Source organism: Lepidochelys kempii, chromosome 1 (genome assembly GCF_965140285.1).
Source record: "Lepidochelys kempii isolate rLepKem1 chromosome 1, rLepKem1.hap1, whole genome shotgun sequence".
NCBI lineage: Eukaryota > Metazoa > Chordata > Testudines > Cheloniidae > Lepidochelys > Lepidochelys kempii.
Window position 1 is genome coordinate 296,899,024 of NC_136380.1, and position 18,476 is coordinate 296,917,499.

At 41.3% G+C, this 18,476-nt stretch overlaps 1 protein-coding gene across 4 annotated transcripts in view; it reads right to left on the reverse strand.

The window, feature by feature from the left end:
- Positions 1 to 18,476, reverse strand: part of TMEM117 (transmembrane protein 117) — a 315,494-nt gene that overhangs the window by 54,174 nt on the left and 242,844 nt on the right. For 3 of the 4 annotated variants that reach the window (XM_073328001.1, XM_073328003.1, XM_073328005.2), the window contains exon 6: positions 15,068 to 15,227. In XM_073328001.1, the coding sequence (XP_073184102.1) occupies positions 15,068 to 15,227 (160 nt within the window). Of the gene's footprint in view, positions 1 to 1,931; positions 2,373 to 15,067; positions 15,228 to 18,476 lie in introns of those variants that run through there. The other variant, XM_078851656.1, reaches the window with a different exon arrangement.

Below are 18,476 nucleotides of genomic sequence, written 5' to 3' on the forward strand. Positions count from 1 at the left end.
GAGTATTTGTGGCACCTTAGAGACTAACCAATTTATTTGAGCATAAGCTTTCGTGAGCTACAGCTCACTTCACCAGCTGCAACGCAGCATCACGAAAGCTTATGCTCAAATAAATTGGTTAGTCTCTAAGGTGCCACAAGTACTGCTTTTCTTTTTGCGAATACAGACTAACATGGCTGCTACTCTGAAACCTGTCATGTTAAAGTGCCACAGAAACAAAAAAAACAAAACAACAAAGCAATCATCATACAAACATCACATAACAATGAAGTCTATCAGACAGTGACTACAGCAGATGGATAATCACTACAAGGGCTTTGCTTTGTATTAGAGCTGCAATTAGGGCTGTGAGAAAACAGAAAAAAAATTGCAAAGCATGTAGGCCTTTTCTTGTTCCTAGAATTTTGCTTTTCTGTGAATTTTAGCAATAATGGCGGTTTGAACAGTATATGAACAATGCTATGTCCACTTTTGCAGAACCGCTCAATCATGTGACGCAAACACTAGGCCTGTAATAATGGCATCAGCACAACAGATACAAGGTAAAAGGGAAAGACTGTGGCCAATGGTAAGTCAACTGTTCTTATTATTTTTATTGTTGTTGTTATTATTTTATTATTATTATTACTTGAATTGTGGCATGATTGTCAAATAATTGCAGCTGAGTTGTGGACAAGACATGGAAAATCGCAGAAAAGTAATAATGGACCCCTATTAATTGCGGTAATTTGGAGAAGCCAGGGAAGATATGTTTGTTTAAGAAAAATTTGCTGGAACAATATACACATTCAAGTATGATGTTGTGCCTGCTAATTTTTTTAAACCAGACAGTTTGCTGCAACTATATTACAGTCATTAATGAATGGGCCTGACAGCCCAAGCCCCAGCCACTATCAGCTCTGATAAACTGAGTTCTTCTGTATTAATGGGGAAAAACGTGTGTTGCAAACCTCAAAATGTATGCAAAATTGTGGACTGTACAAAGTAACATAATTAAAATCAAAACTGGTGGAAGCCTAATATTGCAGGATCTGCAATTTTCACACTATCACACATTAAATTGGGCCTTACTTATATATAGTTTTATATTACAATATGACCTAGAGGCCCCTAATAAGATTGGGGCCATATTATACTAGATGCTGTACATAGTAAGAGACAGTCCCTTGTTGAAGAGCTTACAGGCTAAATAGACAAAACACACAAAGGGTGGGAGAAAGAAAGTATTATTCACCTTTAACAGATGGGGAACTGTGACATGTATATTAAGGGCTAAATCCTCAGCTGGTGTAAACTGGAGCTCAGTGGACATATACCACTTTATCAAACTGAGGATATGGCCTTACATACTTTCCTCAAGGTTACAGAGGCAGTCTGGTGGTGCCATGAATTGAATCTGTATCACCTGAGACTCAATTCAGTGTTTTAACCACAAACCCAACCATCCTCTATTAATGCAGAAGGAGAAGCAGACTTCAAAATACAATAATTCCTGTAACTCCTGTTTTACAAAGCACCTGGCATAACCCATGCCACCCTCACTTCTGCGCTGCTGCTGGTGATGGTGCTGCCTTTGGAGCTGGGCTCTCAGCTAGCGGCCACTGCTCTCCGGCTGCCCAACTCTGTGAAATTTGGTCTCCCCTACAATAGCTGGATTTCATGGGGGAGCTCAGATTTCACGGCCCATGGCACATTTTTCACAGCAGTGAAATTGGTAGGGCCCTAGCTATGACTATTTCACACCATTCTATTTGCAATATTAAATTCATCCCCAAACAGAAGTTTCCATTCAGATTCCATGCATAATAAAAGTAATGGGTTTTATTTTAATTCATTTCCAAATACAAAACTAATTCTTAATATGAAAAAGGAAACCCAGAAGACTGGCACTCTTAGTATGAGAGGCACAGCTCTACTTTATTTCCTGGCAAAACCTACAGAGCAAGGATTATGGATGGGAAGCTGGAGATAAAAGACGAATTCATGAGCTATATGCAGAAACAAGGGGCATGGAAATCTCTTACTCCCATGCTTGCTGGCAAGGAACTGACCTGACCTATTCTGACAATAATCAGACTAGGCACCAATGGGATACAGAGGGGCTGCTCAAGGAGAACAGCTAAAGAATCAGCCACTTCTTAGATAATTTCCTCTACAGATACATCACCTCTCTTTTCCCATTGCTCTCATCACAGAATATGTCAGTGTGGGGGAGGTGGTGGAATGAGGATCATGCGCTGGTTGTTCTGAGTTCTCACACATCTCTCTCCACTAGGCAAGTGGTATCTTCACCCCACAGGAACCTGAAATCCATTCCTGAACTGTCAGCTAGGGAATCATTGTTGGGGGCCACACTGGCCCACTTAGTCCATCTGGATGAGTGACAGACAGGAAAGAACCTGTTAATAAGAACATAAGAATAGATCATATTGGATCGGACCAAAGGTCCATTTAGCCTAGTATCCTGTCTTCTGACAGTGGCTAATACCAGGTGCCCCAGAGGGAATGAACAGAACAGGTAATCATCAAGTGATCCATTCCCTGTTCCCACTGACTGCACCTGTGGGCAGATTTACAGGAATGCTCACAGAAAGCATCCAAGGAAGCCTTTGGGAAGTGCCTCTGAGGAGACATGAGAGAGGAGCTCAGAGAGCACTTCAGCATACACAGCTCTGCCACTCCATAGAGTTCCATACCATGAAACCAGGCAGGGCCAGGACTTGGCCCAGAGGGAGAGAAAACTGTAAGGGGCAAATGAACAAAATACTTTAGCACTGAGAAATGTAATACTGATGCAAATGCAAAAAACAGCAGCAGAGATGGCAGATACAGAAAAGACAGCAATTGCAGGATAGGCCAGAAAGATCAGTGCCTGAGCCAACAGCAGGAACTGTAGTGATATCACTAAAGGCATAGGGAGCATTACTAATATGTTTCTGAAATTGTGTTTATGAATGAGCTTGAGTCTACCATAGGGATTCATATTATCGATGAATTGTAAGTTGGGTTATAAGGCAAGAGGAGTTGATGCTTCCTAGGCATTTCAGTATTCATAGACGTCATGGAGAGAGACGCAGTGCTGTGGAATCATCCTTTACTATAAGGCATTACAGGCAAAAACTGTTCAGTTAACTGAATACAACCCATCTTCAAAATACCTGATAAAACTTAAAACAATGCTGTGTTGCAGATGCCAGTGAAAGGCGATATACTTTGAGCTAGAGAGAATCCTTCATTTAACCAGTGAAAGAAATAGCTTAGTGTTTTCTGCTCCTAACCATAAAATATTGCCATGTGACAATGGCCAGGAACATAAGTGAGAGACTTCGACCTGCTGTCATATTTTTGTGAAACTCATTTATCTTGACTCCTTTAGAATATCACTCACTGAACACCTGCCCTTACGTCTAAATCTGCCTCCTGAAAAACAGTAGCAAATAAAAAATTATGTAACAGTGTCTCACATACAGAATGCCTAAATGTCAGAAAGGTTCCAAAATGGCTGCCAACTTCATTAATATAGCTGCCTCTCAATGGGTTCGGCTAGTGTTTGCTCATTTTCCTGTGCTTTCAAATGTTACAAAACCCAATAAAAGCATGATGGAAACTACTGTGACATTCACAGATTCACTTCTTTAGAAGTTTTCACAGTGAATGGGAAATTTTTACAAGCACATTTGCTGAAACCAAATCCAAACAAACAACATGCAAATTGGGAAAGGAGCACATTAATAACCAGATCACGAAAGGGAGAGCTTTTTCTTGGGTTCTTCATTCAAATTTTGGAAACTGTCTCAGGAACAAACTGTGCATGGACATTTTCTTCTGTTGCTTGACAGGAAATGGGGAAACATGTACACCGTTCCTGAACTAAATGTATAACTGTGAGGACACTGTTCTCAAAAGAATGTATAAATGAAGTTATTTTGTTTTGTACTTCCAGCTTTGTCTATTAACCACAAAATCATATCTTCACTATGTTTCAAAAAAACTATACTTATGGGGCCTCCTCTCACGTACATAAGTGTAAATCTGGATTCTCCTCTCATTTTCATCAACTGTAAATTAATTTCACCAGTCCATAGTGTTACAGTAGTGTAAAACCAGAATAAGTTAAGGGAAAATCAGACTGATAAAGATGTGTAGATTTTCTAAAGAATTGGGAAGAATGTAAATCTTACCTCTTCTATGTACAGATAGAAGGGTTTGTTTTTTTACTATTTATAGTTAAGCAAATCAACAGCTTATTGCTAACTGAAACATTTTTAATGTACTATACAAATTAACCATTCATGGGAGCAGATTCTAATCTACGTAACCAGTACATTGGTGTAAACCCATATTAACTAAAAGTAAATAGAGTTGCTCCTGCTTTATACAGATGTAAATGAGATCAGAATCTTGTTGATTTTGTCTATATAATACATGGCTTACCAATGACATAATTAAAACATTCATAATGCCAGAGTTAGGAAATGTCTAAATAAACTATTTTCTTTAGCAGGGAAACAGATGAAGAGGCTGGGGAAAATACTTATAGGAAAATGATAAGTATTAAAATCTTTTCTATCTACCAAACTTCTACTCTCCATATTAATATTTGTCATCCAAAGGTACAGTATCAGCTCTAGAGAAGAAATTACAAAAAGCATGGTTAAATATGTTCATTATTAATTACAGCACATAACTTATTTTCAGGGGAGGTCTGGAAACAGTTTAAGTTTAACAACTCTGTGTTTTCAAGTTCAGCAGTTATCATTGACTTTATATCACAAGTTCCTCAAGATTCTAGTTTCTTAAATTGTAAGTGAGAAGACAGAATTTCTGAATTCAGCAATAAAGAACTGATGCCATCAGAAAACATAGGAATTAGAAAACATTTTCTATAGTAAAAGTTCTCGTGAATAGTTCATATTTAATGACAAATTATGACAGTATCTATGTACTGTATATGACTAGGAAAGTATGGAAGTCTTTTGAATCATCCATTAGGTCTGGTATTCTACATGCTAGTCTTCGTGGTTATGGTTTTATCTCCTAAAAGGATTCCCTATTCAAGTTTCCACTTCTCAGTCATATCAATCTCTCACTTGTGAAACTTTCCTTCTGGTTCTACCAGTTACTAACCTTCTACTGTTTAACTCTTCTTCTTGACACTGAGGATGCATGAGATTTTTTTAAGTATGAGTTAGCATGAGAATTATTCCTCCTAAAATTTTGTGTCGAATGAAAGGGGTACAGTATAAGTGCTTTGAATAATAAAACAGATTGTTGAAATGAAGCAATATGATTATTATTCTCTGTAAAGTACATCCAAATGCATTACCTCATCTGGGGCCACATGTATATTCATTAATAATATTGGGTTTACAGTAATTAAGAAATGCCTGAATTAACTACTTTCTTCAGCGGAGAAACAGATTAAGAGACTTGGGAAAGGATCTACAGGAGAATGGAAAATATTAAAATCTTTGCTATATACCTTCTCATCTCCATATTAACAGAGAGCCAGCACCTGTGATGAAGAAGACTGCAAACTATCTGAACCTATTTGATCATATTTCCCCTCAAGTGATCCAGTGGGCCAAATTCTGCTTGACTTATTTATAAAAAGAGTCCCATTTGATTTCAATGGGATTACTTGAGTAAGTGACCATAGATTCATAGATTCCAAGACCAGAAAGAACCATTGTGATCAACTAGTCTGACCCCCTGTCTAACACAGGCCATAGAACTTCCTAAAAAAAATTTCTAGAGCAGATCTTTCAGAAAAACACTGAATCTTGATTTAAAAATTGCCAGTGACGGAGAATCTACCAGGAGCCCTGGGTAAATTGTTTCAATGGTTAATCCCTCTTTGTCAAAAATTCATGCTTTATTTCCAGTCTGAATTTGTCTATCTTCAGCGTCCAGCCATTGGATCATGCTATATCTTTCTCTGCTAGATTGAAGAGCCCATTATTAAATATTTGTTTCCCGGGCAGTTATTTATAGACTGTGATCAAGTGACCCCTTAGCCTTTTCTTTGTTAAACTAAAGAGATTGATCTCTTTGAGTCTACCTCCATAAGGCATATTTTATAATCCTTTTTCCTTTTTGTAGCTTTTCTCTGAACCCTCTCCAATTTATCAACATCCTTCTTGAATTGTGGGCACCAGAACTGGGGGACAAAGTATTCCAGGAGCAGTTGCACCAATGCCAAACATAGAGGTCAAATAACCTCTCTATTCATACTTGAGATTCTTCTGTTTATGCATCCGAGGATCTCATTAGCTCTTTTGGCCACAGTGTCACATCGGAAATTCATGTTCAGCTGATTATCCACTAGGACCCCCAAATCTTTTTTCAGAGTCACAGCTCCCCAGAACGTGTCCTCCATCCTGTAAGTATGGCCCACATTCTTTATTCTCAGATGTATACATTTACATTTAGCCACATGAAAATCCATATTATTTGCTTGCCCAGTTTACCAAGTATTCTAGACTGTTCTGAATCAGTGACCTGTCCTCTTCATAATTTACAACTCCCCCAATTTTTGTGATATCTGCAAACTTTATCAGCAATTATTGTAAGTTTTCTTCAAGGACATTGATAAAAATGTTAAATAGTATAGGGCTGATAACTGCTCCTAGAGAGGTCCCACTAGAAACACACCTACTCAATGATAATTCCCTGTTTACAATTACATTTTGAGACTTATCAGTTAGCCAGCTTTTAAACCATTTAATGTGTGCCATGTTTTATATATTGTTTTAGTTTTTTAATCAAATGCCACGTGGTACCATGAACCATGTAAAAGCCTTACAGAGCTCTTAGTATCTTTATCTACCAAACTTGTAATCTCATCAATTTGGGACAGTACCTCAGATTTATCATCCAAAAAGAATTGCTCAAATGTAGGTATCTTCCCCACATTCTCTGCGCTAAAGACCAATGCAAATAATTCATTTAGCTTTTAACAACTTTGTCATCTAATGGCCCCACTGTCTGTTTGGCAGGCTTTCTGTTTCTCATGTACTTAACATTTTTTTACTCTTAGTTTTCGCATCTTTAGCAAGTCGCTTCTCAATTTTTTTCTTGGTCTGCCTTAGTGTCAGGTTCTGGTTCCAGGCAGTAAGGGCTGGTGGTTGGTACAGTGGTCAAAGCCGGATGTAGGGTCAGGACTGGGCCGAGGGCAGTGTTGAAACCAGGCCTGGAGACAGGTTATGGGTCAGAACTGAGGTCAGAGTTCATAGACAAGCCAGGTCAGTACTGTGGTCGGAGTCCAGATGCAGGCCAAGGACTGAAGGTGGGTTGAAGTAAGTCCAAGGATCTGGGGGTCAAGAGGGAGATGCGGGGCTGGAATGGGTCAGTAACAGGGCTGAAGCAGGGTCACAGAAGGGCCTGAACAAGGCAGGGGCAGGCGGAACAAAGCTCAGTCAAGGCTGGGGCAGGAACAGGTCTGGATCCGGGGCAGGCCAGAAGCCGAGGGAGTTTGTTACACTGAGAGGCAGCAGGAGCATTCCTGGCTGGGTAGTGCTGTTGCACAGACTAACTTGCAGCTCTGGAGTGGTCAGTGAAATACCTGTGCCAGGGGATCATCTGACACAGGCCCAGCTTAGGGATAGGCTGCTGAAGTATGCATGAAGCCCTGGTCAGGCTGTGGGTTTGCCTCACACTTATACCTTTACATTTTACTTGCAGAGTTTGTGCTCCTTCTTATTTTCCTCATTAGGATTTAATTTCCGGATTTTAAAGGATGCCTTTTTGCCTCTAACAGGCTCCATTACTCTGTTATTCAGCCATGGTGACATTCTTTTGGGCCTCTTACTATCTTTTTTGACTTGGGGTATATATCTTGTTTGATTTGGGGTCTGAGCCTTTCCACTATGTCTCTAAACATCTCCTCCATGTACCTTTCTGTCTCCCTTTGCTCCTCCACCTCTGTCTCTGAGATACATGAGTTGCTTGCACTGCACACACACATATACCACCTGTCCATGAGGCAGATAATCATACATGGTTCACTCTGTGCAATAAACTGGGTAGTCCCCATCTTGCTGCTGTTCTTCTGCATGCATTGTTTTACTCTTGTGACTTTTTTTATGTAGCTTAAGTTATGGGTGTGTTGGGTAAATGTATTTTTTTTCCTGTCCATTATTTTTCTTGGGGACTTGGCGCCTTTCTAATTGTTATGATCCCTCAGCCTCCCCTGCCGCAGCTGAACTCTTACTGTAGCCAAACTCTCCTTACCATGGAAGCTCACTCCGCTACCATGCTCTCTCCCTCTGTTGTGGGCTCTTTCTGTTCAAGAAGAATGTTATTATATAACTACATCATCTCCCCCCCAATACAGAACAGAAATATTTATTGAGCACTCTGCCTTTTTGCATTATTATTGATAATTCTACTATTTCTATCTAGGAATGGACCAATGCCATTGTTAGGATTTTCCCTCTTAATATACTAAACTCCCTTTATTGTTCTTAACTCTGTTGGCCGTGGATTTCTTTTTGTGTCCTTTTGCTTTCCTTATCAGTTTTCTACCATTCCTAGTTTGTGATTCATATTCATTATGATCAACTTCCCCTTTCTTTCATTTGTTATACATATTTTAATTTTTGTATAGCTACCTACAGTTCCCCTCTAAACCAGGTCACTTTTTTTAACCCATACAGGCTTTTTGGGCTTCATGATTTGGCCCTAGATCCCCAAACTACAATTTTTCAAAGAGGCTGAGATATAAACATTGTCTGTTTTCTGCCTATTCCACTGTACTACTTTGGAGCTTATTCTGTTTCCTGAAGAAATAAATTTCATCTATTGAAAACAAATGACTAAATGTGACAGTATTCTTACAGAGCTCTGATATCTCTCAGACATTGTATCTTATTGCTCTGTCAGTTAAAAAGTGTCATGATTTGTAAGAAGTATAGGAATGTATACCCTGAACTTTGTAAAGTGCACAGCAAGGCCTCTACTCCGTGTAACTCCACAGACATACTAAAAATATTCCACAATCTTTCAAAATTCCACAGAGTCCAGGAAGCGCTCACAACGTACTCTGCAGGGATCCAACACTTCTGGATAGATGGTATTTAATCATCTAGCTGTCATTGGCTTCTAACCATTAGGAAACTTCCTTCAAACACTTGATATCAAAAATTGTATTGCATAGAGTAAGTAATGCACACTCTGAAATCTAACTTGTCCAAATGGAGTACTTTGGGGTTTGTGGTCTAGACTCTTTAATCCGCATCCACAAAAATCAACTCATATCCAACCTTCAATCCGCACTCCATCTTTTATCTATATCCGCATGCGCACGGCACCCGCAGCAGCACAGTGCCTCTCAGGAGGAGCATCTGTGTGCATGCATGTGTACTGTATATAGGATCTCAAAGGCAGGGGAAAAGCTGTATGCAGCTCATAGCTTATAAAACTGCTTCCTCACCTTCCCACTCCCCCATATACAGAGAAAGGGGAGGTGATAGATCCAGGCAGGCAACAGAATCCCACATGCTCCTATTGCAGCGGTTTAAGCAACCAAGCTATTTAGGAAACCTCTCCCGACTTCATTATTGCCGTATCAAGTCAGTTGGAGAGGGAGGCAGCTGCTTAGAATCATAGAATATCAGGGTTGGAAGGGACCTCAGAAGGCCATCTAGTCTAACCCCCTGCTCACAGCAGGACCAATCCCCAATTAAATCATCCCAGCCAGGGCTTTGTCAAGCCTGACCTTAAAAACTTCTAAGGAAGGAGATTCTACCACCTCCCTAGGTAATGCATTCCAGTGTTTCACCACCCTCCTAGTGAAAAAGTTTTTCTTTATATCCAACCTAAACCTCCCCCACTGCAACTTGAGACCATTACTCCTTGTCCAGTCCTCTTCTACCACTGAGAATAGTCTAGAACCATCCTCTCTGGAACCCCCTTTCAGGTAGTTGAAAGCAGCTATCAAATCCCCCCTCATTCTTCTCTTCTGCAGGCTAAACAATCCCAGTTCCCTCAGCCTCTCCTCATAAGTCATGTGTTCCAGACCCCTAATCATTTTTGTTGCCCTTCGCTGGACTCTCTCCAATTTATCCACATCCTTCTTGTAGTGTGGGGCCCAAAACTGGACACAGTACTCCAGATGAGGCATCACCAATGTTGAATAGAGGGGAACGATCACGTCCCTCGATCTGCTCGCTATGCCCCTACTTATACATCCCAAAATGCCATTGGCCTTCTTGGCAACAAGGGCACACTGCTGACTCATATCCAGCTTCTCCTCCACTGTCACCCCTAGGTCCTTTTCCGCAGAACTGCTGCCTAGCCATTCGGTCCCTAGTCTGTAGCGGTGCATTGGGTTCTTCCGTCCTAAGTGCAGGACCCTGCACTTATCCTTATTGAACCTCATCAGATTTCTTTTGGCCCAATCCTCCAATTTGTTTAGGTCCCTCTGTATCCTATCCCTGCCCTCCAGCGTATCTACCACTCCTCCTAGTTTAGTATCATCCGCAAATTTGCTGAGAGTGCAATCCACACCATCCTCCAGATCATTTATGAAGATATTGAATAAAACTGGCCCCAGGACCGACCCCTGGGGCACTCCACTTGACACCGGCTGCCAACTAGACATGGAGCAAGTGATCACTACCCGTTGAGCCCGACAATCTAGCCAACTTTCTACCCACCTTATAGTGCATTCATCCAGCCCATACTTCTTTAACTTGCTGACAAGAATACTGTGGGAGACCGTGTCAAAAGTTTTGCTAAAGTCAAGAAACAATACATCCACTGCTTTCCCTTCATCCACAGAACCAGTAATCTCATCATAGAAGGCGATTAGATTAGTCAGACATGACCTTCCCTTGGTGAATCCATGCTGGCTGTTCCTGATCACTTTCCTCTCATGTAAGTGCTTCCGCAAGGTGAGTAAGTACAGGGCCAGGAGGTGAGGGAATATAGGATCTGGAAGGCAGGGAAGCAACCTCGTAGACTATGAGGTGCAGACAGCTGCTTTCCCACCTTTGAGATCCTATATTTAGAGCCCTGTGCAAATACAAAATTTGTTTATGCATCCAATCTGCAAAAATGGTCTGCAGATATCCACATCTGCAGATGCGGATATAAAGCTGATATCCATGGATTTGCAGGACTCTGTACGTGTTGATTGTGGCATCACATGTATCAGGAAAGATACAACCAAACAAATCACAAACATGGACAGCTTAATTAACTTCAGTGTAGGGAAAGGATGACAAAACTGGGGCTAAATTCTGACTTGGTTTAAGCACACATTAAAGTCAGTGGACTTGCACCTGCTTCCACCATGTCTGAAGTTGGACTTTAGTTTTACCATGAAAAAATGTGCATTTGTAATACTGACAGACCCTGGTCATCATCAAGCGGGATTAAACCTGGGACCTCTGGAGCTAAATGCATGAGTTTCTAGTGCAAGGATCAGCAACCTCTGGCACGTGGCCCACCAGGGTAAGCCCCCTGGAGGGCTGGGCCAGTTTGTTTACCTGCCGCGTCTGCAGGTTCGGCCAATTGTGGCTCCCACTGGCCACAGTTCGCCGTCCTAGGCCAATGCGGGCTGTGGAAAGCGACGGCCAGCACATCTCTCAGCCTGCGCTGCTTCCTGCAGCCCCCATTGGCCTGGAGCAGTGAACCGCGGCCAGTGGAAGCTGCGACTGGCCAAACCTGCGGACGCGGCTGGTAAACAAACTGGCCTGGCCCGCCAGGGGGCTTACCCTGGCGGGCCATGTGCCAGAGGTTGCCGATCCCTGCTCTACTGCATGAGCCGAAAGCTCCAGGGCTCTGCTAAGGCTGTAGCAGACACATTCATCTCTAAGTAGTCTTGGTGCCACTAGAGGGGACCGAACACCACTCCCAGGAGGTGTGTGGGTTACACATTCTCTTTCTTTTAAAAAAATACAACTACCAATCATCTCCCTCCTGCCTTTAACCTCCACATTCTCATGGCCTTAACTTCCCCTCCTTTCTCTTCTGGGTGCTTGTGTAATCTCACATCTGCCTGCTCCACTCTACAAAGATTGCTTTCATTAAGTATACTCATGAGTTGCCTGTAGCCAGATCCAAGGAGCTCTTCTCCAACATTATCATTCTTGATCTATCTGCTGCCTTTGACAGTCAACATCCCCTATTGATCTTCCTTGACTTTCTCCTCTCTGTGGATTTTCAGTGTAACTCAGGATCTGCTTTCATGGCTTTATTTACTGTGTATACATTCATGACTCTCAAATCTACATTTCAACAAATGGCATCTGAGATCTCTGGCTTCTCCTCCTGGATGCGGGGAGGGAAGACATGGCTATAGCTTCCTGACACTGCCTGGCCCCGAAAAGGAAGTGAAAAGAAGTGCACAATACAATCAGCATAACTTAATATCTCTCCCTGGGTAACACTTGGCCTCCCATATTCCCACCGCCACCCTCTGTTTATGGCATCACTTGCTATGTTATGTCTAATTTATAATTTTAGCCCTCCAGGGCAGGGTCCTGTCACTTCTTTATTTGTTTCTAAAGTGCTTTGCTCTACAGGGGGGCCTGTATAAATATTAAATTCTAATAATATTCAGCAAGCAAACTTGTCCTTTACATTAATGTAATTATTTTTCACAGCATCAAGAATGGCTTTCCAAACTCAGTTACTTTTCTCCTGTTGCTAAACTTTGCCACATTGATAGGAGTAATGCTACCATTCAAATGCAGAAAAAACATATTTCTATACACTACTCAGAACACTAAATGAGATTTCATCTGTGCCCTTAATTAATATCATCCTCACATGGAAATTAGAGGATTTAACCCAATACTGGTTTTTGTTTAGTCTGCTATTCTGCTGGAAAAGCTTACTGAGATCTGTAAAAACTGCCACTGCCCTTAAGAGAATGTGTGCATACATTTAATTCCAAAATATGCTTGTTTCCCTGTAGTATAATCACAGGGTTCTGATTTTAATATTGATTTTTGCTTGTAATTCAATACTGTGCTGGGTCAGCTTGGTTTTATTCCCATGCAAAGCACTGATACTATAACCACAATGCAAATAAAATGTGTTATCTTAGTTGTGGATTCTGAATAAATATCTTAAAAAGTAAGTAACTCCACTGTACAAACATCATTCTTTCACATGGCTTGGATAGGTAGCAACGATCACAAATTTATATCTAGATTTGATAGCCAGCACATTGCTTCAGCAGTGAGCTGGTGAATATATTTCAGGCCTCTGACGAAAGAACGAAGGGGACACTAAGGTCTGATGTGCTACATCATTTGTGCCTGGTGACCACAGTCACAGACAGAAATTTGGAGCAAGATGACAACCTGCATGTGGTGCTCTTGTTAAGTGTCAGTGTTTTTTGTGCTTTGTTCAAATTCACTAACATACCGATGTCTTCAATTGGCCACTGGACACTGCATTACCAACCTTGAAGAGAAAATAGCAACTATATGTACATACACACACACATATATGCAATTAGAGCAAGTCTTACTTTATGTCGTAAAAATATGGAATAGGGCATGAGACAGTTCTTTTCAAATACAAATTCTCTAAACTCAAAACCCCCAAGGTCAAAATATGGTGACTTCATTTTTCAAACTCCAAAGGATGGTTTAATAATGATTTTGGGATTAAGACAGCCCCATTTCTATATGTGGCACACAATAGTCAGTGCAGGATAGGAGGCTGTCTGGTGCATTTCTATTCATGCTTTCATTACAGTTACACAAAGTAGATCCATTTATTATACACCCTCTTGCATCTTTTTAAAAGACCAAATTAAATGTAAAATGCAGAATGGGAGAGAAGAAAACATGATAAAGGACTCACTCACCAAGAGAAGTTGGTCCAATAAAAGATATTACCTCACCCACCTTGTCTCTCTGAAGGGCTCATTAGACATTTAATCTGAACTTCTTTTCTTAACCTTCTATTCAAACAACAAACAGCACATTGGTTTACTCCTGGACACTTAAAATGAAGCAAAACTGTAGAAGTTTATACCCCTCTGATGTCCCATCACAGTGCTGATAAAATCTAGCTGCTATGACATTGTCACTTCTGTGGTAATTACTCTGGTGATGGATACTTGTCACTATTTACAGGGAAGTTGGTACCTCATCAGACAGAACTGAACACTTCTTCGATTTGGTTACCTTTGTGAATAGATTTCAGTAATTGTGAACAAAGATGCAGTAGCATGCCCAAAAAAGAGGAAACCCAACCAGTTATTATGGACGTCTTCATTAAACTTTAACAGAATGATGCAACTCCCGGACAAATAACATTTGTCATTTTGAACACCAAACAGCCTCTTCCACCAAGTCAGCCAAAGTGACCTTTCTTGATAGAGTATCAGAGTTGTCTTCAGACACCACTATGACAAAACTCAAGCAATAGACAGAGGTGATGGGTAAGGCATAATGGCACATGAAACAAGTTGTTTGGACTTATATCTACTGCATATACTCCTTTCTTAATTTCCAGATACCAAAGAGCAGCCACTGGAAGGAGTAAAACAAATTATCTGCCTAGTTACACTGACTGGTGAAAGACATTGCAATGCAGCAAACTGTCACTGTCAAAATATTGTTTACATGAAAATGGAAATATTGAATACTGAGAGCAAGTGTTAATTTTCATCACAAAAATGCATCCCTATATTGTGTACATTTCAAATATTGTAAGCCTTTGACCTGACAGGCAGTCTTTTTTTCCTTGCTTTGCTGAGTTTCTCTCATCCTCATAATAGAGGCTTTACATTTACAAAATGACTAGCTTCCCTCCCCCCACCCCCAGTGTAGTTTTGGCAGAAGATACCTTCCCATTTGGAAAGTCACCAAGTTCTTACCTGGCACTCTTAGCAAAACAAATCAGCAATGTTTTCACAATAAAAGGCCAACTGGCTTTTTACAAAGTCCCTGAGAATTGTTGATGTAAAATCTCTCAGTAGTGATTGCAAACAAAACATTTCTTTAACTTTATGAAGTCTCAGTTGAACAGTGTTTGCTCTAGTGGAAATACGGTGACTAGGCAGCTTCAGCAGCCTGAATGAAACATTGAGACAATGTACCTGCATGATAATAAGAAGGTCAAACACTAAGATGAAAGAAGCCAGGAAGGCTCTTGAGACCTCATCACTTGGCAGAAATCCACGATTCAACTTGTCCCAGCTGATCCAGTCAGTAGTGATGACAAGCACAACTGCAGAGGTCAAAGTAAATAGAACAGTCCTGCAAGGAGAAAAAAATACTTCAGAAACAATACTGTATAATACAATTCTACATGATTTTCTCTCTCCTCTAACAGTTAACTAATACTTTATCATACTGTACTGCAGACCAAGCGAGCTTGAAGAAAATTCTGTGTCAAAGTAGGTAATTTTACTCAAGATATAAAAGGCACTGAACAGATCTTTAGTGCAAAGAAATGTGCTAGCTGTTTCCAAACAAGCTGAGAAATTAATGCTGAGCTACATCCTTTTATATTTCAGTTTCATACTTTTCATATATATTGTAAAGACTAATAAAGACAAATGTAATACAATAAACCAATAATTACATGCAAAAGTACCAAGACTGCCATGGTGTCTTTGAAAAATGGAATGCAGACTCACTACCACTGCATTGTGTTTACGATTACCCCCATCAACTTTCAGCCCGGCGCCAAGGTTCCATTTGGGCGTATATATTCTATGTCCAAACCAGAGCTATCATAATTAAGGGAGTATCTCCAGAAAAAACTAACTACAGTAGAACCTCAGAGTTATGAACACCAGTCAACGAACACATCAGTCAACCACACACCACATTTGGAACCAGACATATGCAATCGGGCAGCAGCAGAGACCAAACACACACACAAACAGCAAAAACAGTTCAGTACTTTGTTAAAAGTAAACTACTAAAAAAATAAAGGGAAAGTTTAAATAAAGATTTGACAAGGTGAGGAAACTGTTTCTGTGCTTGCTTCATTTAAATTAAGATGGTTAAAAGCAACATTTCTCTTCTGCATAGTAAAGTCTCAAAGCTGTATTAAGTCAATGTTCAGTTGTAAACTTTGGAAAGAACAACCATAATCTTTTGTTCAGAGTTATGAACAAGCTCAATTCCCAAGGTGTTTGTAACTCTGAGGTTCTATTCTAATCGTTTTATCCACTGCTCTGCCTCCCCTGAAGGCATCCTGGTACCTTTACCAAAGAAGAAAGACAGTACTATGAGACTTTGTAGACTACAAAGCTCTGAACCAAATAACTACATGCAATTGTTACCCTTTACCATTAATCCCAAACTCTTGGATCGAGTACGATCAGTGTGGGTGTTTATTAAAGTGGACCTCAGAAGAATATATAATCTAGTTCAAATCCAGGCAGGGGATGAGTGGAAGACAGACTTTAGAACAAGGTATAGACACTTCAAGTATTTGGTAATGCCCTTTGGACTCACCAATGTTCCCACCACTTTTGAGCACCTGATCAACAAGATATTTTGGGATATCCTAGACCAGTTTGTTGGCATATCTAGATGATATCTTACTCTATTCCAGTAGTCAAGCAAGCCACAACCATCATGTCCGTGAAGTTCTCACATAATTGCCCTAGCAGGGGTTATATGGAAAACTGGAGAGTTGTGTATTTGAGCAATCATCCATCAAATTTTGGGGTTCATCGTGTCAGCAAACAGACTGTGCATGGATTGCAGGTATCTGCAATGTGGGATTGCAGAACCCTGGAGCATCTGAGATTCTGAGAGATTCATTGGGATTGCCAAAGGTCGCTGGCCCTATAACTGCAATCCTCCAAAAACCTGCAAGGTTTCACTGGCCCCCAGAGGCCTTTGAACTCCTGAAGATAACTTTCACATCTTCCCCAGATCTGGTCCACCCTGATCCTGACCTTTGTCCTTGAGTATGACATTTCTGTGTAGTATTGTCCAAGAAACAGGGTCCCAACATGAAATGCATCCATTTGCATATTTTTCATGACAACTCACCTCAACTGAACACATTTATGAAATAGCAGACTAGGAGTTACTCACCATCAAGCCTGGATTGAAGACTTGGCGACAATACCATGGGGGAGTCAAACACCTCATCCTAATCTTCTAACCATAAAAATCTAGAATAGCTACAATCTGCCAAGGCTCTGAATCAGCAGCAGCTGATCTAGGAGTTTCACTTCCTAAATGTCTGGCCCCAAGCATCCTCCACACACCACCACTTGCCAACTGGAATGGGTTAACCAGGTGCTTAAAAAATACCTATACTGTTTCCTGAACCACTGCCAAAACAACTGGGTTGTGGTATTCCTGATCACTGTATTTGCATATAATGTGGAATACTCCTCTACCCAATCCAGCCTCTTTTTCCTCCAGCCATGGTTTTCATTCTTGTTTCCACCCTTCTGTCCTCTTGTCCACAATGGTTCCTGCTGCCTCTGATCTGGTGCAGACCATTCATTAAACCCAAGACAACCTAAATGAGCATCTGGAAGTGGTCGAAACAGCCTACAAATGCCATGCTGACAAACACCACCAGAAGCCACAACTATAAAGGCAGGCCAGAAAATATGACTGTCCACAAAACACCTGCAGACCAGCTGACCTGCACACAAATTAGGTCATCAATAAGAAGGCCCTTTCATTATTACTCAGCAGATCATTTGAATTACAACTCCCTCGATCCTAGAAGATGCACCCAGTCTTACATGTCTCCCTCCTGCAGCCTTTCCTTGACAATCCGTTCCCCAGGCAGCATATGCCATCTCCACCCCTGGTTCAAGTTCAAGACCATGAGGAGTACCTTGTCCATGACATCCTGGACTTCCAAAGTCACAGAGGGACCCTGTACTCTGTGATTGATTGGGAGGGCTATGGGCCCAAAAACACTCTTGGGAGCCAACTCATCATGTGCACACCCCTGAAAAAGTATGGGCCTTCCACAGGAATCATCCTGAGCAGCCTGGCCCAAGGCATCCAGGGATCACCCTTGAAATGGGTGTTTGTGGGAATCAAGTTTCAAATCCAGGCTTGTAGGGCTGCCACGCGGGAGCCTTATCCTCTGTGCCATCAAGCTGCAAGGGCTGACATGGCAACTGCTGCTAATACCCCACCCCAGATGCTATACCCGCTGACTCAGCAGGGTCAGATGACTTACAGCAGACTAGTGATTGGACATCATTGGGTATAAAGCTTCCTGTTCCTGTCCCATCCCTTGCCTGAGCAACTAGTCGCTAGGCCTGTTGTTGCCCAGACCTTGAAACCAAGTCCCTGCTTCCTTGCCTGGTTCCTGTTCCTCATGCCTGCTACCACACCTCATCCCTGTTCTTGTTACCACCCCCAGTTGCCAACTCTGGCTTTGACCCTTGGCATGATTTCTGAGTCAGACTCTGGCTTGACCCATGGCATGACCCCGAGCCCGATGCTACTCCTGGCTCCAGTCACCAGACAACCCACATACACATCCAAAAATAAATATTTGTTTTT